General features: G+C 40.9%; 1 protein-coding gene across 4 annotated transcripts in view; it reads left to right on the top strand.

The window, feature by feature from the left end:
* Window positions 1-23,893, top strand: part of FRMD4B (FERM domain containing 4B) — a 372,987-nt gene that overhangs the window by 316,841 nt on the left and 32,253 nt on the right. For all 4 annotated transcript variants that reach the window (XM_008963959.4, XM_034956863.3, XM_003811580.5 and 1 more), the window contains 4 exons: window positions 978-1,061; window positions 3,754-3,819; window positions 7,294-7,351; window positions 9,322-9,408. In XM_008963959.4, the coding sequence (XP_008962207.3) occupies window positions 978-1,061; window positions 3,754-3,819; window positions 7,294-7,351; window positions 9,322-9,408 (295 nt within the window). The remainder of the gene's footprint in view (window positions 1-977; window positions 1,062-3,753; window positions 3,820-7,293; window positions 7,352-9,321; window positions 9,409-23,893) is intronic.

Raw genomic sequence — 23,893 nt, 5'->3', positions numbered from 1 at the left:
TGGAGTGCAGTGGCGTGATCTCGGCTCACTGCAAGCTGCGCTTCCCAGGTTCATGCCATTCTCCAGCCTCAGCCTCCCAAGTAGCTGGGACTATAGGCACCCACCACCAAACCTGGCTATTTTTTTTTTTTTTTTTTTTTTTTTTTTTGTATTTTTAGTAGAGACAGGGTTTCACCGTGTTAGCCAGGATGGTCTCAATCTCCTGACCTCATGATCTGCCCGCCTTGGCCTCCCAAAGTGCTGGGATTACAGGCGTAAGCCACTGTGTCCGGCCTGTTCTCCCTTTTTTAAAGTTCTGTAAAGACCACAACTTTCTCTTGACAACTAGAATTTTGCCATTTTATAATTAGATAATAGCTAACCTTACATGAGGTACATTTTAGTTCACTTAATGTGACTTAAGAGATACCTTGGGTTTCATTAGAAACACGTTTTCCAGTCATCTTCTATTCAAGAGATTTCTACAGGTGGTTGAGTTGGTCTGCTATATTTCAGAGCGTTGTAAGGAAGTAACAGAAGAGTAATATAAAAGACTACATAAACCTTTTCATTGCAATGATATCTATTATGAAAAATTGTTGATGCTATGTGAATGGTTTCATGATAACCAGTATTCCACCATGATGAATATTATGTAGCCACTAAAGATGATTAGTAAGATACTGTAGGAACATAGAGAAAGTGGATAATGAAATGCGAAGAATATTCTGTAAAAATACAACGTGAAAAATGTACAATTATAATCATAGTTATGTGTAAAATAGACATGTGCAGAAAATATTATAAACTTCAACATCTCCTCATATAACTCAGTTGTTAAATTTGGGGGCTGCTTCTAGTTAGAGTCCATAACCATGTATATGTTGGCTCCAACATGCTGTAAATAGTTATTTTTTTTATCTCATTCATTTGGTGACCGGCTTGCATAATTTTTTGGATAACAGTACCTGACATTACCATATTCCATTTCTTTTTAGTGATGAAAATGCCAGGAAAGATTTAAAGACATTACCAGCCTTTCCAACCAAAACTCTTCAGGAGCATCCATCCCTTGCCTACTGGTAAGCCAAATCCACATAACAGGTGACTCATTTTCATAGCCTCCATTCAGAACTACATGCTTTTCAGGGCATTAAAAGAAATATAAGTGAGAAAAATATCAAATTGCCAATCAATTGTATAAAGTAACCATAGGTAGACCTTGATCCTTTCAGTGAAAGGATCTACTCAAAGCTTACTGGAGATCATTGTACCAAGATGTGTCTTGCAGTCATTTGCAAAGAGCAGCTGGCTGATGTTTCTTTCAAGTGTGTGAAATGTCTGTAGAGTATGCTCCTAGGTGAATATATAATATTCAATATATGTGCATTCACTGTGTAATGCAGCTTTAATCTAGCAGAATGCAATATAAGTGTTATAAAATACAGATTTCCTTGGATCAGAGTTTTTCATAATGACCAGAGGTTTCTACTACAGCTAGATATTGTATATATTGAGTTGGTTTAGTTGTTTGTACTTTAATGAATCCATAGTATCTATTTTCATCCCATATTTTTTTTCTAAATTACGTTTTCCCTTAAAATACTTACATTCTTGTTAAATGTATTCTCCTTGGTTTCAGTCTGAATCCTCAAGATGGTTTTTCTTTCCACTAAAATGTTACAAATAAAGATTACAAAATAGATATTCAATATTGAGACATTTAGTATGAAGTTGGAAGTATATTCCCAAATATATAGTGAAAGTAAGTACTGAGGCTACATAGCATCTTGACTCTGGAAACTTCTAGCCATGTCATTTTCGAGTGATAGTTTTTTGTTTGTTTGTTTTGTTTTTTTGAGACAGAGTCTTGTTCTGTCGCCTAGGCTGGAGTGCAGTAGCATGAACTCGGCTCACTGCAACCTGGTTCAAGTGATTCTTGTGCCTCAGCTTCCCGAGTAGCGAGGATTACAGGCACCCTCCACCAGGCTCGGCTAATTTTTGTATTTTTAGTAGAGTCGGGGTTTCACCATGTTGATCAGGCTGGTCTCAAACTCCTGCCCTCAGGCAATCTACCCGCCTCGACCTCCCAAAATGCTGGGATTACAGGTGTGAGCCACCGGGCCCGACCAAGCGCGATAGTTTTATCTATTTTTATTTTATTTTATTTTTTGAGACGGAGTCTCCCCCTGTCGCCCAGGCTGGAATATAATGGCACAATCTCCGCTCACTGCAACCTCTGCCTCCTAGGTTCAAGCAATTCTCCTGCTTCAGTCTCCCAAATAGCTGGGATTACAGGCACACGGTACAATGCCCAGCTAATGTTTTGTATCTTCAGTAGAGAAGGTGTTTCACCATGTTGGCCAGGCTGGTCTCGAACTCCTGACCTCGTGATCCGCCTGCATCGGCCTCCCAAAGTGCTGAGATTACAGACGTGAGCCACTGCACCCAGCCTTGATAGTTTTTTAATTTAAAAAAAAGACATTACTAATGAGAACTAGTCATATGGAGATAGAAATACTTCATCTTCTAGGTTATACTTGAGATTTCCTTTCCAGTCAACAGGTTTTACTCTAGGGCAATAAAAGGGTTTTCTCCTAAAGCAACATGTCTGTAAATGGTGATAGTAGAGTATTTTAGATTGCACACAGACTCAGAAGCAGTTTAAATTCTTGTAAAATCTTTCTGAATCATTCAATGAGAAAGTCTTTAATGCCTAACACTTGCTGATCTCCCTGTTTTAACCAAAGAGAGGATAGGCCTTAGGCTCAAAATTTCTTCAATAATGTTCTACAGCTAACATTTGATATCATTATTTTATGTGTATTATATTCCATCCAATTATGGCAAAAGATCATTTCCCATTTGAGAAATTGATATTGTTTCCTTTTCTAGTAAATTAAGTTTTTTGTTTGTTTTTTGTTTTTGTGATGGAGTTTCGCTCTTGTTGCCCAGGCTGGAGTGCAAGGCACAAGCTCGGCTCACTGCAGCCTCCACCTCCTGGGTTCAAGTGATTCTCGTGCCTCAGCCTCCTAAGTAGCTGGGATTACAGGCATGCGCCACCACAACCAGCTAATTTTGTATTTTTAGTAGAGACGACATTTCACCATGTTGGCCAGGCTGGCCTCAAACTCCTGACCTCAGGTGATCTGCCTGCCTCAACTTCCCAAAGTGTTGGGAATACAGGTATGAGCCACTGCGCTTTAAGTCTTTTTTTTTTTTTTTTTTTTGAGATGGATTTTCACTCTTGTCACCTAGAATGGAGTGCAATGGCTCAATCTCGGCTCACTGCTATCTCCACCTCCCAGGTTCAAGCAGTTCTCCTGCCTCAGCCTCCTGAGTAGCTGGGACTACAGGCACATGCCACAACACTCAGCTAATTTTTTGTATTTTTAGTAGAGATGGGGTTTCACTGTGTTAGCCAGAATGGTCTCAATCTCCTGACCTCGTGATCCCCTCAGCCTCCTAAAGTGCTGGGATTACAGGCATGAGCCACCACGCCTGGCTGTGCACTTTAAGTTTTAAAGGTAGTAATATATATATTATATAAATATGCTACATAAAACATGAGTTAAAGATGATAATGGAGGCAGTCAAATGTCTGAAGTTCAGGAATCCATCTCCTACAGAAACAAAAGCCAAGCTCTATCTACCAAACAAGTTGGTGAAGGCCTTCTCTCTCAAGTTTCCTGACAGCCACCTGATAATGTGGAAACTGTGCCTGTACCTCAGATAATCATGCATTGCAATCCTTCTCATTTCTTTGTTTTACAGTGAGGACAGGGTAATTGAGCATTATTTGAAAATCAAAGGTCTCACTCGAGGTCAAGCTGTGGTTCAGTAAGTATCTTTCCTTTTGCTTAGATATAATTTTAATATCTCTCATTTGAAGGTGTCACTTGAAATGATTTCTGTTGTGTAGTTTTTGTGAACATAGTCCTTATCTGGTTAGAAATATCTTACTGTGAATTAGAAAATGTCTTTGGTCATTCTATACATTGGTGTCACCAACTCAGATACCTACCAGTGTCAGGCAGGTAAAAAAATGAGAAATGTAGGCCAGATGTAGGGCAATAGAGAATGGTGGGGACTGTGGTAAACAGGTGAGCTTTCATCCTGAGTAGAGGCAAGGTTACTCAGCTTTAGAATTCAGGCATAATGTTGCCAGATCCTTTGTTTTCCAGGAGAAGCTGGAAATTCAGATTTTTAAATCTTATCTCATTGGGAAGTAATTTAAAGAAAATTTAATGCAATGTTAGCCAAATAAAACCTATCTAGAAGCCATGTTTTGTCCCCCAGTTTGTGATTCGAATTTGAGTCGAGTGTATAGTATATTGGTGTTAGATAGTCTGTTTCTTCATGCTACTAAGAACAAGCCATTGTAATGTATTTCTACGTTTTGTGACTTATAGAGTTACCACCCATTATTAAGAACAGGCCAGCACAGTGGCTCATACCTGTAATCCCAGCATTTTGGTAGGCTGAGGAGGGCGGATCACTTGAGATCAGAGGTTCGATGCCAGCCTGGCCAACATGGTGAAACCCCATCTCCACTAAAAATACAAAAATTAGCCAGGCATGTTGGCAACCACCTGTAATCCCAGCTACTCGAGAAGCTGAGGCAGGAGAATTGCTTAAACCAGGGAGGCAGATGTTGCAGTGAGCCGTGATTGCACCATTGCACTCCAGCCAGGTGACAATAAAGAAACTCTGTCTCAAAAAAAAAAAAATTGCTACACTAAACTTTTAAAATTATTTCTATGCCTGTGAAAACTGAAATAAGGACTTGGAGATTGTAGATTTTCCTCACACTCCTACTTCTTTGCTCTAATCTCTCTTTTTGAGACAGAGTCTTGCTCTGTCACCCAGGCTGGAGTGCAGTGATGCGATCTCATCTCACTGCAATTGCCACCTCCTGGGTTCAAGCGATTTTCGTGCCTCAGGCTCCTGAGTAGCTGGGATGATACAGGCGCATGCCACCATGCCCAGCTAATTTATGTAGTTTTAGTAGAGACAGGGTTTCCCCATGTTGGCCTGGCTGATCTCAAACTCTTGACCTCAAATGATCTGCCCAACTCGGCCTCCCAAAATGCTGGGATTATAGACATGGGCCACTGTGCCCAGCCTCTAATCTTGTTTTTATCAAAACACACCTTCTGTTGTCTTTGCAGCAGAAATCAGAAGTTAGCATCTTGAAATTGGATCCTTGACATTTTAATTCATTGTGCCTGTTTTCTGAACTGAAAAGTAAAAAGAAGTAGTGACAATTTCCATTAAGGGTATTAAGGTAAACTAGTGAGTACAGTCATGTACCATTTCTGTACACATATACAATGGTGGGCCCATAGGATTATAATGCCATATTGTTACTGTATCTTTTCTATGCTTAGATACTCAAATACTTACCATTGTATTATAATTGCCTACAGTATTTCAGCCCAGTAACATGCTGTACAGGTTGGTAGCCTAGGAGCAATAGGCCATACCATACAGCCTAACTGTGTAGTAGGCTCTACCATCCAGGTTTGTGTAAGTGCACTCTATGATGTGTGCACAAGGACAGAATCACCCAACAACACAATATTCAGAATGTATCTTCATTGTTAAGCAATGTGTGACTGTATATTACAAAGTTCCCATGCTTAAGACATGGAATCAACCCAAATGCCCATCAATGATAGACTGGATAAGAAAATATGGTATATACACACCATGGAATACTATGTAGCCATACAAAGGAATGAGATCATGTCCTTTGCAGGGACATGTATGAAGCTGGAAGCCATTATCCTCAGCAAACTAATGCAGGAACAGAAAACCAAACACCACTTCTTCTCACTTATCAGCAGGAGCTGAACAATGAGAACACATGGAGACAGGGAGGAGAACAACACTTACTGGCCTGTCAGGAGAGGGCTGGGGTGGGAGAGAGCATTAGGGAAAAGTGCTAGTGGATGCTGGCCCTAATCTCTAGGTGATGGTTTGTTAGGTACAGCAAATCACTGTGGCATACATTTACCTATGTAACAAACCTGCACATCCTGCACATGTGCCCTGGAAACTAAAAAACAATTAAAAAAAAAAAGTACTCATGCTTAAATGCAGAGTCTTATTCTTTCTCCTGATCATTATTGTGTGGCTTCATCTAAGAGACGGTTTCATTTGGTAGCTAAGGCTCTAGGATGTGGAGTCTGACTCATTTTGTTAGAATTCTGGCTGTGCAGTTTAGTTGCTGCATGACCTTGACACATTTAACCTCTTATATTCATTTGCATGCGGGCCATTTACTTTTAAAAAATATGTCAAATTATTCATTACACTTCCTGGAGAAATTGATCATCAAAATGTCATTAAAAAGTCTACTTGCGTTAAAACAGGAGCCTCAGTTCCTTGAGGGCAGAGAGGAAGCGTTACAAAATTTAGTCCACCCCAAAGCCTTAAAGGTGTACAATAAACACTACTGAATTAAAAATAGCAAGTAGTGGCATCGTCGCTTTAATTTTTATTTTGGGGGGACTTTTTTTTTTTTTTGACAGATTCTCACTCTGTCACCCAGGCTGGAGTGCAATAGTGCAATCTCGGCTCACTGCAACCTCCACCTCCCGAATTCAAGCAATTCTCCTGCCTCAGCCTCCCATATAGCTGGGATTACAGGTGTCCGCCACCACACCCAGCTAATTTTTTTGTATTTTTAGTAGAGATGGGGTTTCAGCATGTTGGCCAGGCTGGTCTTGAACTCCTGACCTCAGGTGATTCACCCGCCTCGGCCTCCCAAAGTGCTGGGATTACAGGCGTAAGCCACTGCGCCCAGCCTGGGGGGACATATTTTTTAAGTCAGGTTTACATACCATAATTCATAGTTTTAAAGTATATATTTCTAGGAGTTTTGACAGATGTTTCTAGTTATTTAACCTCTACCACAAGCAATATATGGCATAGCTTTATTGTTTAACTTATGAGTATGACCCAAAAGTTGGTGCCCATAGCTTGCATCATTAGGGGCTTACTTTAAAAAATACTTGCAAATGGAGTTTATAATATGGTACATTCCTAATCCATAAACATTTGAATGTGTGGAAAGTAACATTTTCTATAGCTTTATGAAATTGAGGTTCTATTAGCATTTTCCTGACATTTGGATAAGCTAAAATATATTACTCCCCAAAATGGTTTATTCTGTTTCTACTTGAGTGAAACATATTAATTATTCTTATAATAAGGAAAGTAGAAACGTGGTGTTTCTTTAAATCACTTTTCCCAAAAGGGTCCTCTAACTATTTTAATAAGATTGTGATACATATTTATTTTCCATAGGTATATGAAAATAGTAGAAGCTCTACCGACTTACGGTGTCCATTATTATGCAGTAAAGGTAAGTAATTTTACATGACAAAGCTTTCATGATGATTGAGAGTTATTGCACAATACCAGCTTTTTTCATACTATATAAAAGGCTGATTATATCTTGCCATTTGTAGCAAATTATAAAGTACATTATTTTTGCAAAATACTTGCTACGTTAAAATGTTTTTCCAAGACCTCTCTTCATCCTAAAATGTTCAGATCATTCTCTTTCGAAACACCTCTGCTTGCTGATTGGTCTTTTTTCCAGTTGGTCACCTTTCTAGCACTACCAGATCTTCATTTGAGAGTGCTTTTGTTTGAAAATTATGCAGTCTCCAGCGTTATTTCAACAGCTTCATAAAATTCTGAAATTTTTACAGGATTTGCAATACCATGTTTTAATCAGTGTATTACATACACTGTATTTTCAGATGTTTTATAAGCAGGGAGAGATTGACAAATATTTTGAGATGATGAAAAGTATTTTCAGATATTTATAAGCAGGGAGAGATTGACATATTTTGAGATGATGAGATGAAAGTGTTAAGGGTATCTTGTTTGGAAGAGAAATAATTTTATAATTGATCAGTTCTTGATTGACTTTTAATGTTATGATAATGTTCATATCTCTATACAATTCAAAATGATGGGGAATTAGAAAATTTACATAATGAGAATACCTGTGCTAAAAATCGGTACCAATTTAACTTTTTTTGTTGTTTGTTTTTGAGATGGAGTCTAGCTCTATTGCCCAGGCTGGAGTGCAGTGGCGTGATCTCAGCTCACTGCAACCTCTGTCTCCCGGGTTTGATCAATTCTCCTGCCTCAGCCCACAGAGTAGCTGGGATTACAGGCATGCACCACCACAGCTGGCTCATTTTTTGTATTTTTAGTGGAGATGGGGTTTCACCATGTTGGCCAGGCTGGTCTTGAACTCCTGACCTCAGGTGATCCACCTGCCTCAGGCTCCCAAAGTGCTGGGATTACAGGCATGAACCACCACGCCTGGCCTCCAATTTAACTTTAATTTCTACTGACTCTGGTGTGCATATAGGTATCTGTCTAAGCCTAAATTTTCCTTTTCCTGTGTCAGTATATTCTTTGCTTTGGCAAAACATAAAAGATAAATTTATGAAAACAATATTACTCACCTCCCCATATGTACCTCAAACCAATTATTCAAACATCCTGTCATTGAATTGTACAGTTCTCCAAAAGGGTTTTCGATATTCCCATGTTCATTGTTAATTGTTTTATAAACATCAGGAATTGGAACCACTTTTCTCACCTTTGTAATTCTTTGGAAACATCCCCAACCTTTTATAACTGGTTACTAATTAAGAGGCAAAGAGCTTTTTTTTTTTTTTTTTAATGGATAACTGGCTTTTTACTGGATTAATTCTTAGTTGAATTACTTACATTTTATTTATTTTCTCCAACTGTTTAATCAAAACAGTAATGCCTTACTCTTTTTGATGGTATTAACAGTCCTGGACTATTTCAACTTAAAGATTTTATTTGAAGAAACTCCAAGTAGGTGTTTTAATAACAAGTTAGGTTTTTAAATGTTTTGTTTATCAAGACAGCTTTATTTTGACTTGCTGATACTTGTTAAGAGGTGAAATTGCCAGGTGTGGTGGCTCACACCTGTAATCCCAGCACTTTGGGAGGCTGAGGTGGGTGGATCATGAGGTCAGGAGATCAAGACCATCCTAGCCAACATAGTGAAACCCCGTCTCTACTAAAATACAAAAAAATTAGCCAGGCATGGTGGTGCACACCTGTAATCCCAGCTGCTAGGGAGGCTGAGGCAGGGGAATTGCTCAAACCCAGAGGCAGAGATTGCAGTGAGCCGAGATCATGCCACTGCACTCCAGCCTGGTGACAGAATGAGACTCCGTCTCAAAAAAAAAAAAAAGAGGTGAAATTGGTAAATTTTATTCACTTCTAGAAGAGTTAACAGCTAGGTCTTGGTTCTCATGCTTTTTCATCTTCTAGGATAAGCAAGGACTTCCTTGGTGGCTTGGAATAAGCTATAAGGGAATTGGCCAATATGATATACAAGACAAGGTGAAGCCTCGGAAGGTAAGTGTGGATCACTTTAGGAGAACTTTGAACTGTTCAAAAGATGTTAATCACAACATAGTTGAAAAGCACACACCATTAGGTTGTTGGGGTTTTTTTGGTTTTTTTTTTGAGATGGAGTCTCGCTTTGTCGCCCAAGCTGGAGTGCAGTGGGCTGATAGTGGCTCACTGCAACCTCCGCCTCCTGGGTTCAAGCGAGTCTCCTGCCTCAGCCTCCCAAGTAGCTGGGATTACAGGCACACGCCACCACACCCGGCTAATTTTTGTACTTTTAGTAGAGACGGGGTATTGCCATGTTGGCCAGGCTGGTCTCAAACTTCTGACCTCAAGTGATCTGCCCACCTTGGCCTCCCGAAATGCTGGGATTATAGGCGTGAGCCACAAGCACACACCATTAGGTTTCTATTTTATGTTAGTATGAACAGGATGATGCCATTTATTTTATAAATTTTATATGTACATTTATGCATATACATATTTGAATTGGATGGTAGACATATAAATGAATAATAAAGACATGACCCAAAAGTTTTGGTGCTAGTGATCTCTCAATGATGCAGGTATAAGTCATCTTTCTTCTGCTGCTATTATCTCTGTTTCACCATTTTCTGCAGTGAACATGTCTGCTTTTTGTAGAGAAAAATCAGTTGTGTGCTATTTATTAAAGGGTCACAGGCCAGGCATGGTGACTCCTGTCTGTAATCCCAGCACTTTGGGAGGCCAAGGTGGGTGGATCAGGAGGTCAGGAATTTGAGACCAGCCTGGCCAACAAGGTGTAACCCCGTCTCTACTAAAAATACAAAAATTAGCCACGTGTAGTGGCAGGCATCTGTAATCCTAGCTACTCGGGAGGCTGAGGCACGAGCATTGCTTGAATCTGGGAGGCAGAGGTTGCAGTGAGACAAGATTGTGCCACCGCACTCCAGCCTGGGCAACAGAGAGAGACTCCATCTCAAAAAAAAAAAAAAAGAGGGTCACAATCTATCAGATTTGGATTTCCAGGGTTAAATAACTAACATTAATGTCCATTTGAAATTTTATTATGAAGCTGTTTTTTTAAAAAAATTCATTATTAGCTGGGTGCGGTAGCTCACACCTGTAATCCCAGCACTTTGGGAGGCTGAGTCGGGTGGGTTGCCTGAGCTCAGGAGTTTGAGATCAGCCAAGGCAACAAGGTGAAACCCCGTCTCTACTAAAATACAAAAAATGAGCTGGGCATAGCGGCATGCGCGTATAGTCCCAGCTCCTCGGGATGCTGAGGCAGGAAAATTGCTTGAACCTGGGAGGCAGAGGTTGCAGTGAGCCGAGATCACGCCACTGCACTTCAGCCTGGGCGACAGGGTGAGACTTCATCTCAAAAAAAAAAAATTCATTATTATTATTTTTTTTTGAGATGGAGTCTCGCTGTGTTCCCTTGGCTGGAGTGCAGTGGCCTGATCACAGGTCACTGCAGCCTCGATTTCCCTGGCTCAAGCAATCCTTCCACCTCAGCCTCCCAAGTAGCTTGGACTACAGGCACATGCCACCATGCCCAGATAATTTTTAGAAAGTTTTTTGCAGAGACAAAGTCTGACTATTTTTCCCAGACTGGTCTTGAACTCCTGGGCTCAAGCGATCTTCCCACCTTAGCCTCTCAAAGTGCTGGGATTACAGGCACGAGCCACTGTGCTCAGCTGAATCTGCTTCTCTTGATCCAAGCTCAAGTGTACAACACGTTTTTGCCCATATTAGAGTTGAAGAATCCATATAGATCACCATGCAGCTGCTCTTGGCTTCCTTTGGTATGACAGTGACATCAAGACTGACTCATGCTGCCCTGGTTGGTTTTGCCACTCTCCCTGTGCCATCCTGCCATCACTGAAAGCACAGGAGTAAAACAATGGCCTCTAATAACAGACCATGGTCAGCTACCTGCATTATCACAACCTGACATCACAGCCTTAAATAACTCCTGTAATTTCCATCTGTCTCTTGCTTTAATGTGTGTTAGAAAAACAGCCATTCTCTTTATAAAACAGCCCTATAATCATACGTACTCTTCATCTTCTAAGTGTCCATGCAGCTTGAATCATTGCACACAGTCTTCCATGAGTTATGAAAATAAATAAAACCCCCTCTTTTCCCCATTTTATGGTTGTGAAACTGACACAGATAACACAAAAGGGTAGATTGGGGAAAGCCATATCCCCTCTGCCACCCACCTCCAATACTGATCCAGCTTTCCTGGATCAGGCTAGTAGGGCGTTGAGGCTTCTTACTAGAAATTATTGATAAGGCTGAGGGTGGTGGCTCATGCCTGTAATCCCAGTGCTTTTGGAGGTCAAGATGGGAGGACTACTTAAGGCCAGGAGTTCAAGACCAGGCTGAGCAATGTGACAAGACCCCATCTCTACAAAAAAAAAAGAAAAAGAAAACTTAACAAATTAGCCAGGCATGGTGGCAAATGCCTGTAGTCCCAGTTATACAGGAGGCTGAGGTAGAAGGATCACTTGAGCCTGGGAGGTTGAGGCTGCAATGAACTATGATCATGTCACTGCACTCCGGCCTGGGTGACAGAGCAAAACCTTGTGTCAGAAAAAAATAAATAAATAAATCAATGAAAACAACAGCGCATCATTCAACAAGCAGTAGAGGACAATGAGAGAGCATGTTTGTAATCATACTGTTAACATTTTTATTCTATAAGCTCTGTGACCAAGATCAATTTAAGGAATACTTAATTAATTTCCAGGAGGAGTATAAGTACTCTTGTTCCTGCTTGTATTTCAAAATTGACTTCTAAAACCTAATTTCTAATCAATAATATTAGAAATGAAGGATACCCAATTTTTTCAAATATTTTTTAAAATCAATTTTATTTATTGTTAGCTTTTTTTTTTTTTTTACCCAGAGTAAGAAATACTCATGAGGGCAAGGAAGAAAAAATGGCAGCAAACACTACAAAAAAATGCTTTAGGGGAGAAAGGCTTCTGCAATCCCCATTTTTCCTCCATGACAACCAGCAACTGTTAAAAAAATGGTACCAGTTCATTTAGATTTTGTCAGCGTATATTCTAAGCATTTACAAAGACAGAGAAATCTAATATATACAGTGTTTCATACCTTGCTATATTTCTCTAGCTCACTTATAAACCGATTTCTTTTCACTTTTTTAAAGCTGCCTAGTGCTTCATGATGTGGAAATACATAATTTATTTAACCACTTCAGTTTTGATGGACATCATACTTGTTTCCATTTGTAGGAGTGGAGAGAGTTTGCAGAGCATAACAAAAAAGCCCACTCAAACAAATACCTTACCCTAGTTTATCTATTTTGCAAGACCAAAATGCTGTCTATCATGTTTTCTTAAGGTAGACCTCACTTGTATTGAGATTTTTTTGCTAACTTATTTCTCTTCTGAATTTTACTTAAGAAATAACACTCAGGAGTCTTACTGGTTTCTCTGAATCTTCCATGTAAAATATTAGGGCAGCTCACAAGTAATTTATTAGCTAATGTGGCTTGATAAGATTGAGCTTCCAGCAGAATGTAAATGCATCCGCTAACAGCAACCAGGCTTTGTCCCAAAACAGTAGTGAATCAGAATCTGCACAGTAAATATTGCAGTTAATTTCCTCTCCTGTACTTATGACTCACAGGCCTTTCTTTACGTTCACAGTTTCATACAAATTGGCAAATATTTCTTGACACTGATCATAATCAGGTTTGCTTGTTCATTCCAGAGTCTAGAAAAGGGTCAGAAGCTACTTCCTTTTTTGGATTTGCAGGGTTTTTTTATTTCATTTCCAAAACATGCCACTCCATTTTTAAAAAGACCCTACACAGTCCATCTTTTGTTATCGCTTTTTTTCTTTTTTTTCTTTTTCTTTTTTTTTTTTTTTTTTTTTTTTTGAGACGGGGTTTCGCTCTGTTGCCCAGGCTGGAGTGCAATGGCACGATCTTGGCTCACTGCAACCTCCACCTCCTGGGTTCAAGTGATTCTCCTACCTCAGCCTCCTGAGAAGCTGGGATTACAGGTGCCTGCCACCATGCCTGGCTAATTTTTGTATTTTTAGTAGAGCCAGGTTTTCACCATGCTGGCCAAGCTGGTCTCGAACTCCTGACCTCAGGCAATCCACCCGCCTCGGGCCTCCCAAAGTGCTGGGATTACAGGCGTGAGCCACCATGCCCGGCCCATGTTATCACTTTCTTGCCTTCTCTTTCTCCATTTTTTTTTTGGGGGGGTGTCTACTCTGTGCCATTGTTTATTTCTTCCTTTCTTCTTTTGTTAAAATCTGACAATGGATTTTGCTTCCATATATTTATTTTTTATGTCCAGACAATGTAAGGATTGAGGCTGTTTTACAAGTCCCTCTCCTGGCCTAGTTTGCACAAATGAAAGAATGCATAATTTAAAGGACCGTGAGCACAGCCTTCTGTTAAAGGAGGATCATGCTTCAGCTGTTTGTGTGGACCTGTGCAGGCTGCAAGTTTACCAATGGACCAGCAGGAATGAAGGTCAAATTGGCAAACTCTAATGAAACAAAGGCTATAATGAGAGGCCTTAAGGTGCTCAGCCTCTTGAGCCACATCCCGTCTTGTTACAATTATGTGGCTTAAAAGCAGGCCAGAAGAAGGGAAATTTACTGAGAATAAGTACTAAGAATAAGAAAACTGATGCCAAAAGGCTGTTTTGAAAAGGAGTTGTTCCAAGATCTCCCAGCAGTGACCTTCAGACCTTTCTGTATCAGTTATCACCTGTGAATGTTAAGGGCAGGGAGGCATTTGTTTGACCTCCCAGGGCATCCAGCAGATGCTCTTCAAGTCTTTTACTTATATGGCTTTTTTTTGCCAGTCTGGGGTGCCAACAAGTTGTTTTCAACCAGTGTGTAGTGTAGTACAGTGATGCAGGGAAAGAGTTTGGGAGACATCCCAACCTCTGCCCCTGGTGTCTATTTACTGTGCCACCTTGAGCATGTTGTTTAATCTCTCTTTAAAAGTGGTTTTCTCATCTGCACAAGGGTATTGCCACCAACTGTGTAGGGTGGTTGTAAGACCTAGAGGACAAATTTAGCACCATGGCTGATACGCCATCATCATTAGTAGTAGTGAGAGGACAGACAATAAAAAAGTATAGGAAATATTCTTGGATCACTGGTTAGAGAGGGACACAACATTGCTACAAGCCCACAGCTTTAGTGTACTAAGAATCCACTCTCAAATTTTCTTTCTTTCTTTTTTTTTTTTTTTTCGAGATGGCATTTCACTCACTCTTGTTGTCCCGGCTGGAGTGCAATGGCACGAGCTCAGCTCAGCTCACTGCAACCCCTGCTTCCCGGGTTCAAGGAATTCTCCTGCCTCAGCCTCCCAAGTAGCTGGGATTACAGGCATGCGCCACCATGCCTGGCTAATTTTGTATTTTTAGCAGAGATGGAGTTTCACCATGTTGGTCAGGCTGGTCTCGAACTCCTGACCTCAGGTGATCCACCCGCCTGAGCCTCCCAAAGTTCTGGGAATAGAGATGTGTGCCACCACACCCGGCCTCCACCCTCAAATTTTCTGTTTTCGGAGATGTGTGAGCACTTCTTTCACCTCCTAATTCATTAAGCATCATGCCTGAAGGTGTGACGCAAATTAAAGGAAAAATTTTTAATCCAAAATTACAAACCACAAACATTCAGGGTATTAAAAATTAAGACAATAAGCAGCTTTACTTTTTAATCCTCCCTTTGTGTATGAATATGTCATTGCAAACTCTTAGAGAATGTGAAAACGTACCAGAACTCAACTGAATTCCAAATGGTAAGACATTTGGACTTAGAGACTGATGAAGTTTCACTTAAAGAAAAAAAAAAAGCAGCCTTGTGTTCCTTCTAAGTATTTATTGTTCAGTATTTCAAGGAAAAATGTCTGTTCTTCATAAAGAAGCAGACAGTGGGTCAGAGACTGAGCCAAGTATTAGTCTATGTCATGACAGATTTGTATCCCCTCGGCAAATACTTCCCCTGGAAAACCAGAGCCTGTCAGATGGCAGAGATAAAATGACATACTGTCAAGGTGTCCATAGTGGGACAAAATGCTTTTCAAGATAAGTATCTTTTTGCCTTATATCATGCCAAGAAAGACTTGAGGTGAACTTCATCACCACAGGGCATGTGAAGGTGGGAAAAGTTTCTTAGCTTTCTGTTTCTGTCTCTATATGTATTGGAATTCCCAAATCCCTAAAGCCAAATGAATTAAGTAACAAGCACAAAGGTCTTCCTGTTTTCTTCTCATACAACTACAAGGTTATTTTATTTAAAGACAGTGACTTGGTTATTTCTTTAAGCACAGCTATCTTGAGCATTTCTAAGCTCTTCTTTCCACCATGACCGTACCACCTTGGACCTAGATTAGAAGCTACTTCTGACACTGCTGAAATTCTAGATGAGATTAACTGTAGGAGAATAGAACATGGGTTGTTCTCTTTCTACATTAATGCCAAATAAAGCATGGTATGGAAGAAAATAATTGGATTTTAGATTGTCAACCAGAGACTGGTCCATCCTGTTTATAAAGTGTATATCTAAGCTTTAACCACACCAGTAATCAATCTGATTGTTAAAACCTTCTGCAGAGTCAGTGGGAGGAGAACTCCCATCCTACAGCATGGATTTGAAATAAGAACCAGTTCTGCATTTCCACTTACCAGCTGGCTGACTCATAGCTGTCACTCAACCTTTCTGGGCCTTCATTTTTTTCAGCTATCAAATTGAGATAACTCTTGTCTGCTGTCCACCTCACAGATCATTGTGAGGACCCAATGAGTTAGTGAGTTATTTCACTGAGTGGGTTATTTTCCCCTCCACACCACACTTTAATTTATAGAAAGTGTATTGTACAGCATGGTCTTTCTCTTCCCCTCCCATAGTTGATCGCAATTAGAATTTTAAGCAGTTCTCGTAAAACATGGAACTTTTAGAAAATTGGTTAGGTATTGGTGAAGAAGATGGAAAGAGGGAGGCCTAGGCAGGCTCCTCTGTCATTTGGAAAGTACCAACTCTGAGTGCAAGGGCAGCTGGGTGGTATTGTCTCTAGGTGGGTGGCCCTGGGCAAAGCTTTAACTCAAGATGTTCTTTTTTTTTTTTTTTTTTTTTTTTTTGAGATGGAGTCTCGCTCTGTTGCCCAGGCTGGAGTGCAGTGGCGTGATCTTGGCTCACTGCAACCTCCACCTCCCAGGTTTAAGCCATTCTTCTGCCTCAGCCTCCTGAGTAGCTGGGACTACAGGCGCACGCGACCACGCCCCGCTAATTTTTGTATTTTTAGTAGAGATGGGGTTTCACCACGTTGGCCAGGCTGGCCTCGAACCCCTGACCTCCTGATCCGCCTGCCTCAGCCTCCCAAAGTGCTGGGATTACAGGTGTGAGCCATCATGCCTGGCATAACTCAAGATGTTCTATTACTAAAAATAAGGAAAAATAGATCCTGGGGGAGATCAGTAGTTTCTGTCACACTGTATTTGTTTCCTTTGAAGTCTTTGGAGGGATGGTTGGTGAGAAACAAGTAAGCAAAGAAATAAAGACATAAATTTGTAATTATCTTTGATGGAAACAAATGAGATGGGGGACAGTAATGGGATGCAGGGAGGGGACATTTGGTGTGTTCAGGGAAAGCCTCTCTGAGGAAGGTGATGTTTAACCTGAGACCCGAAGGGCAAAGCTCATAAAGAACGGTATGGCTTGTTCTCATCAAAGAACAGGGTATGCCGATGGGAAGGAGATAAGCATGTTATAAAACCAGGAGATGGCCGGTTGCAGTGGCGCAGCCTGTAATCCCAGCACTTTGGGAAGCCGACGTAGGCGGATCACTTGAGGTCTGGAGTACCAGACCAGCCTGGCCAACATGGTGAAACCCCATCTCTACTAAAAATACAAAAATTAGGCCAGGCGTGCTGGCTCATGCCTATAATCCCAGCACTTTGGGAGGCCGAGGTGGGTAGATCACCTGAGGTCAGGAGTTGGAGACCAGCCTGGCCAACATGGTGAAACCCTGTCTCTACTAAAATACAAAAAATTAGCCGGGTGTGGTGGTGGGTGCCTGTAATCTCAGCTACTCAGGAGGCTGAGGCAGGAGAATTGCTTGAACCCGGGAGGTGGAGGTTGCAGTGAGCCAGGATCACACCATTGCACTCTAGCCTGGGTGACAGAGTGAGACTCTGTCTAAAAAAATAAATAAAATAAAAATAAAAATACAAAAATTAGCCAGACATGGTGGCAGGTGCCCATAATCCCAGCTACTTGGGAGGCTGAGGCAGGAGAATTGCTTGAACCCAGGAAGCGGAAGTTACAGTGAGCCAAGATGGCGCCACTGCACACCACTGTAGCTGGAGCTTACGGAGTTCCGTGTAGAAATGGAAGATGCTGCTAGAAGAAAAGGAAGTGGCTGCCGGACAGGCAGAACCATCAGATGTCCATTGTTTTTTCTTTTTTTTTGTTTTGAGATGGAGTCTCACTCTGTCACCAGGCTGGAGTGCATTGGCCCGATCTTGGCTCACGGCAACCTCTGCTTCCCAAGTTTAAGTGATTCTCCTGCCTCAGCCTCCTGAGTAGCTGGGAGTATAGGCACGTCCCACCACGCCCAGCTAATTTTTGTATTTTTAGTAGAGACAGGGTTTCACCATGTTGGCCAAGATGGTTTCGATCTCTTGACCTCGTGATCCACCCGCCTCGGCCTCCCAAAGTGCTGGGATTACAGGCGTGAGCCACGGTGCATGATTGTCCATTGTTTTTTCTATTCCTTTACATGTCTAAGCATTTACCACATGGTTGAACTGTTGGCACATGAAGAAAAATGAAAGATAGCTCATAAATAGGATTGACTAGTCTGAATGCAGGGAAAAGCAATTAGTACATAAAGCACTGTAAAAAATAGTTCTATGAAGAGGCATAAACAGTAAAGATTTATTTTCTTTCTTTCTTTCTTTTTTTTTAAAGACATAGGTTCTAACTCTGTTGCCTAGGCTGGAGTGCAGAGTCATAATGATAGTTCACTGCAGCCTCAAACTCCTCAGTTCAAGCAATCCTCCCACCTTAGCCTCTCAAGTAGCTAGGACTATAGGCATGTGCCATTGTGTCCCACTAATTTTTTAAATTCTGTTATGGAGACAGGGTCTCACTATGTTGCCCAAGCTGGTCTTGAACTCATGGCCTCAAGTGATCCTCCCACCTCAGCCTCCCAAAGTGCTGGGATTATAAGCGTGAGCCATTGTGCTTGTCCAAAGTTTCTTTATTATATACTTGTGACCAATGATTGGCTGGTTTGGGACTTTTTTTTGGTAGCAAGGCTTCACTGATAAGCTAAAGTTGTCAAATTCATCTATCTTTACATTTCTAACCATAGAGTGCCATGTACCTGATTTTATGCTCCCCTCCACCAAAAAAAATGTATTAAGCCCAATGCATTTACAGGGGCCCTGAATGAATACTTTATATTCTTTGTCTCATTTAAGAAAAAAGCCACAATCCCTGCCATCAAGTACCTGCCAATCTATCTGGAAAGAAAGAATGTATTCAAAATTAGGTATTTTATTGAAAATATTTAAAAACCAGACTAGGTACAAAACCACAAGAAGGGATACCAGTTGTAAATATCCATAACAGTTATACAGGTGCCCAGAGCAGTAGCTCAGCCCTGGTGGCATCAAATACATCAGTGAGCACGCTAACGAGAATCTTAACAGGAAGTCATTACATCAGCTCTGGAAGGTTAGAGATTCGGCCACAGAGGAAACTTGGGTGTGATGACATCCTTTTAGGTGTTCTCGTTTTTACGTTATACATTTCCCAATACCCAGAACTTCTTCATCTAAACTTTTCTGAAAATACTCAAGAGTTTTACTCCTTGCATTTAAGATATGGGTTTTTGTTTTGTTTTGTTTTTTTGAGATGGAGCGTCACTTTGTCACCCAGGCTGGAGTGCAGTGGCACGATCTCAGCTCACTGCAACCTCTGCCTCCTGTGTTCAAGCAATTTTCCTGCCTCAGCCTCCCGAGTAGCTGGGACTACAGGTGCATGTCACCACGCCTGGCTAATTTTTGTATTTTTAGCAGAGATGGGGTTTTACCATTGGTCAGGCTGGTCTCGAACTCCTGACTTTAGGCAATCCACCCACCCTGGCCTCCCAAAGTACTGGAATTACAGGTGTGAGCCACCACATCTGGCCAAGATATGGTGTTTTATTTGTAAGGTTATGAGATCATATTTGAAACATTCACTACCACAGCGTATACCATTTGGGTACTTTTATGAGATTTTAGTTCAGCACAGCTGACTCTTCTAGTCTGGTCAATTGTAAGGCCCTCTAGTGGGTAGCATTTGCATATGTAAAGCAATGTGAACAGGCATAGTTGAAAGAAATAGAACTCCAGAATTAATTGTTTCAGAGTAAAAATTGTTATATCCTTCATCAGCACATTTCACCTACCAAAGCCTAGTTATATCACCAAATATTATCCTGTAAGTCAGGGTTTCCCAATCTCAGCACCATAGACATTTAGGGCCATATAGTTCTCTGTTGTGGGGGGCATCATATTCTGTGCACTGTAAGATGTTGGCAGCATCCCTGGTCTCTACTCTCTAGATGCTAGTAGCATCCTCCCCTCCAGTGTGTTAACCAAAAATGTCTCCAAGCATCACCACATGTCCTGAGGTTGATGGTTGGGAGGAGTGGGAGGGGTGCAAAAATCACCACAGGTTGAGAATCACTAAGAAGAATTAAAGGGACTCAGGCTGGGCATGGTGGCTCATGCCTATAATCCCAGCACTTTAGGAAGCCAAGGCGGAAGGATTCCTTGAGCCCAGGAGTTCAAGACCAGCCTGGGCAACACAGGAAGACCCCATCTCTACAAGAAATTAAAAAATTAGCCTCCAATGAAATACCCCCAATGAAATAAACAGAAATATAGTCAGGTGTGGTAGCATGTACCTGTTGTCCCAGCTACTCAGAAGGTCGAGATCAGAGGATCGCGAGCCCGAGAAGTCGAGGCTGCTGCAGTGAGCCGTGATCATGCCACTGTACTCCAGCCTAGGTGACAGACCAAGACCCTATCTCATACAAAAAATAAAAATAAAAAAGGTGGGGGGGGACTCAGTCCTATCCCGCAAATGGCTGCTGTAATTGCTTTCTTTTTTATTTGAGGAAGAAATAAGAATTACTCTTTTTTTCTCTTTTTCTTTTTTTTTTTTTTTTTGTTAAAAACATAACAGATACCCATATAGCACTCTTCCCAGATAAGAAAGGCAGGATGACATGCTGTGGTTATACATTGAGGATCTTGGAGCCTGGCAGTATTTATGTATCAATATCTGCCCCTATTTCGCTGTGTGACCTTGGTCAATTTACTTTAACCCCTCTGAGCCTCAGTTTTCTCTTCTGCATAGTGAGACTAAAATAGTACTGCCCCATGTGGTTGTTGGGAAGATGCCATAAGATAATAGATGCAACATCTTAGTGCTCCAGCTGAGCACTTAGTTTATGCCAGCTGGCACTGTTGGTGTTAACTGCGTATTTGTTGTATGACTGTCACTTCGACAGCCTGTACCCTCCTTGAGGGCAGAGACTTTGTCTCAGTCACATAAACATTTGATGGAAAGAAGGTAGATCAATTGGGCTTTATAGAAGCCTATAATTCTGTGAAATTCCAGAAGGTACTAACAGTATATGTATCACATGTAATCTTTCAAAATGAAAAAAGAATAAATCAATAATATAGTGATTTTGTTTGGCTTCACGTAATAATAGCAGGGGGATCCCCCACCGTGTGAGTCATTGATGTATAGTCATACACTGCAGCTGTGACTGTCTCAAATGTAGTCATTTCCAGGCGAATTTGCAGTTAAATGATTAACCTATAGGTACTATGAGTTGCCATTAAAAAGCCAAGCCTCTCCTGATGTCTTTCCTGTCCTGGCCTATTGTGAAGCCTTTAGGTGGCATCTACCTTCAATTCATCAAGATTTAAAAAGACAGTTTGACCCTTTTTGTCCAAGGCTTTCCCAGGGTCTTTCATGCCCCTGGGAAGGTCCTCCTAGCACGTGGCAGGTGCATACTTCTCAGCATTTTTGTACATGCTGGGACACATTCCTCCTTTCCTGGGTACCTGGGGCAGGAGGGAGTTTGCTTTGTCTGCCTGTGGGGCATGCCGTGACCAGCCCCTCCCTCCCCATTTATGTCCTCCATGATACAGAAACGGTGAGCAAATTTCCTACCTAGAGGGTGTATCAGGAAACCCCCAATGAAATAAACAGAAATAGAGCAGCCAGTTTTTATAAAGCCTGAAACTCACAGAATTGGAAGTCTGAGTGACACAGATATGTTAACAGAATAACCCAATTGTTTCTCAACAATGGAAAGATGTGGGATCCAGAGAGCAGTTTTTGCTTTTGTTTCTGCTATTAAGTGACTGCCCTCCATGTGATAAAATTGGAGAGGTGAACTGAGAGTTCTTCATTACAAATACAGCTGACTTTATTGCTTACTGAATTTTGATACTGAGCCAGGCATTGGGCTGAGTGCTTCACAAACATAGTTTCCCTGATCCCTTCCGACAACTCTCTGAGGTGGGTGTTGGTGGTCCCATTTTACAGATGCAGACACTGAGATTCAGGAAAGTTAAGCAGCTTGCCAAATACAACACAGCTAGAAGTGGCAGTACCAGAATGCTAACCAAGGCAATCTGACTTGGTTCACTTGGCTCTTGTGAGCCCCACAATGGAAGGTCTCTGTCCGTTACTTGCTGACAAGAACAAGACCTCAAACATACACGGCACTCAAGAAATATCTGTTGATGGAAAAGACATGGATAAATGACTCTCAAAGCTACTGAAATACATATCTGAAATGTAAGGACCATGTCTCCTAAAGGTCCCTCTGCTTTTCCTTATAGTATTTTTCTTTCTTTCTTTCTTCCTTTTTTTTTTTTGCTAAAGTTTGACAGTACCCTCAGATATTTAGGAACCATTATAATAGTGGGGTGGGACAGGGAGCAGGTGATTTCTTGTAGTTCTTTAAGTCTATAAAAGTGAGTGGAATCTAACTAAATATTGATTATAGATTTCAATAAAGTGGCTTAAATATTCAACACATTCATTTCATTAAATAAAGTGTAATCATCTGCAGCAAATTATTCTAAAACCATCAACACTTTTTTTTTTTTTTTTACTTCATCTTAGGGTTAAGGGAATTTCTTGTGATTACAATATTTTATACAGTTCACTTTCAAAATACAGCTTGATTCCACCATGATTTTCTGTGTCAGTTTTAAATTTTTGTCACTTTGTTTTTTTAAGATAAGGTTTGTAACCTTAAGACATTCTCCTCCTGTTGTAATTTCTTGATTATCTCTTTGTTAATGTTATTTATGCTGCTCCTCTTTTAATATTTTATCTTTCTATTTACTTTTGCAATTGCAAAGTAATCCCAGATATTATTCTTCAGTCACTCTCTACATCCTTCTTTTGATATCAAAGGGCACAACTAGTGATTCAAGATGAGTGTAGAGCAGAAAGAAATCTGGAAGACCTAATTTACAGTTTTATTTTCACCTTACAACTATTTCCCTTTCATCACTAGCAGCATAGATTTTGTCTATAAACAACATAGTGTTCAAACTCGTAGCTTCTAGTAGGTGCCACATAGACAATTATAAATACTCATTAATGATTATTATCATGCTTATATAATGATCACTTTAGAAAACATTCTAGTTCCATACTCTTAATTGTATTGCAAGACAAATAAAGCTCCTCTTTTTTTTTTTTTTTTTTTTTTAAGTCTCTAATAGTGAGAATTTTGGCTTGGGCAAAATACATTTTTCTGTTTTAATATGAAAATTACAAGTGTATGTGTATATACACATGCATATATTTTATATATACACACACACACATATATGTCATAGTCCTACCCTATGTGGACACCAATATTGTCCAAATAATAGAAAATGGGAAGCATACTTAGCTTCCTTGTATCTTCCTTTAAACTTTGATTTCTTTCCTCAAATACAGACCATTGGTCTGAAATCCCTTCATGACTTTTCTTTTTTTTGAGACGGATTTTCGCTCTTGTCGCCAAGGTTGGAGTGCAGTGGTGCGATCTCGGCTCACTGCAACCTCCGCCTACCTGGTTCAAGTGATGCTCCTGCCTCAGTCTCCCAAATAGCTGGGAGCATAGACTCTCGCACCATACCCGGCTAATTTTTGTATTTTTAGTAGACACGGGGTTTCACCATGTTGTTCAGGCTGGTCCCGAACTCCTGACCTCAGGTGATCCACCCGCCTCGGCCTCTCAGAATGCTGGGATTGCAGGCATGAGCCACTGCGCCCGGCCAACCCACCACGCCCAGCCCCTCTCTTGATTTTGACCAGAGGGTGCCTTTTATTTATCTTCTAAGATAAACACTGGAGAAAGGGAGGAGAATGAACACCGTTCAACTGCCTGCCCTGTGCCAGGTGCTGTCTGAGGCAAGGT

The sequence above is a fragment of the Pan paniscus genome, chromosome 2, assembly GCF_029289425.2.
Source record: "Pan paniscus chromosome 2, NHGRI_mPanPan1-v2.0_pri, whole genome shotgun sequence".
Taxonomy (NCBI): domain Eukaryota; kingdom Metazoa; phylum Chordata; class Mammalia; order Primates; family Hominidae; genus Pan; species Pan paniscus.
The sequence above is the reverse complement of the archived record's forward strand: the minus strand, read 5'-3'. Positions and strand labels throughout refer to the sequence as shown.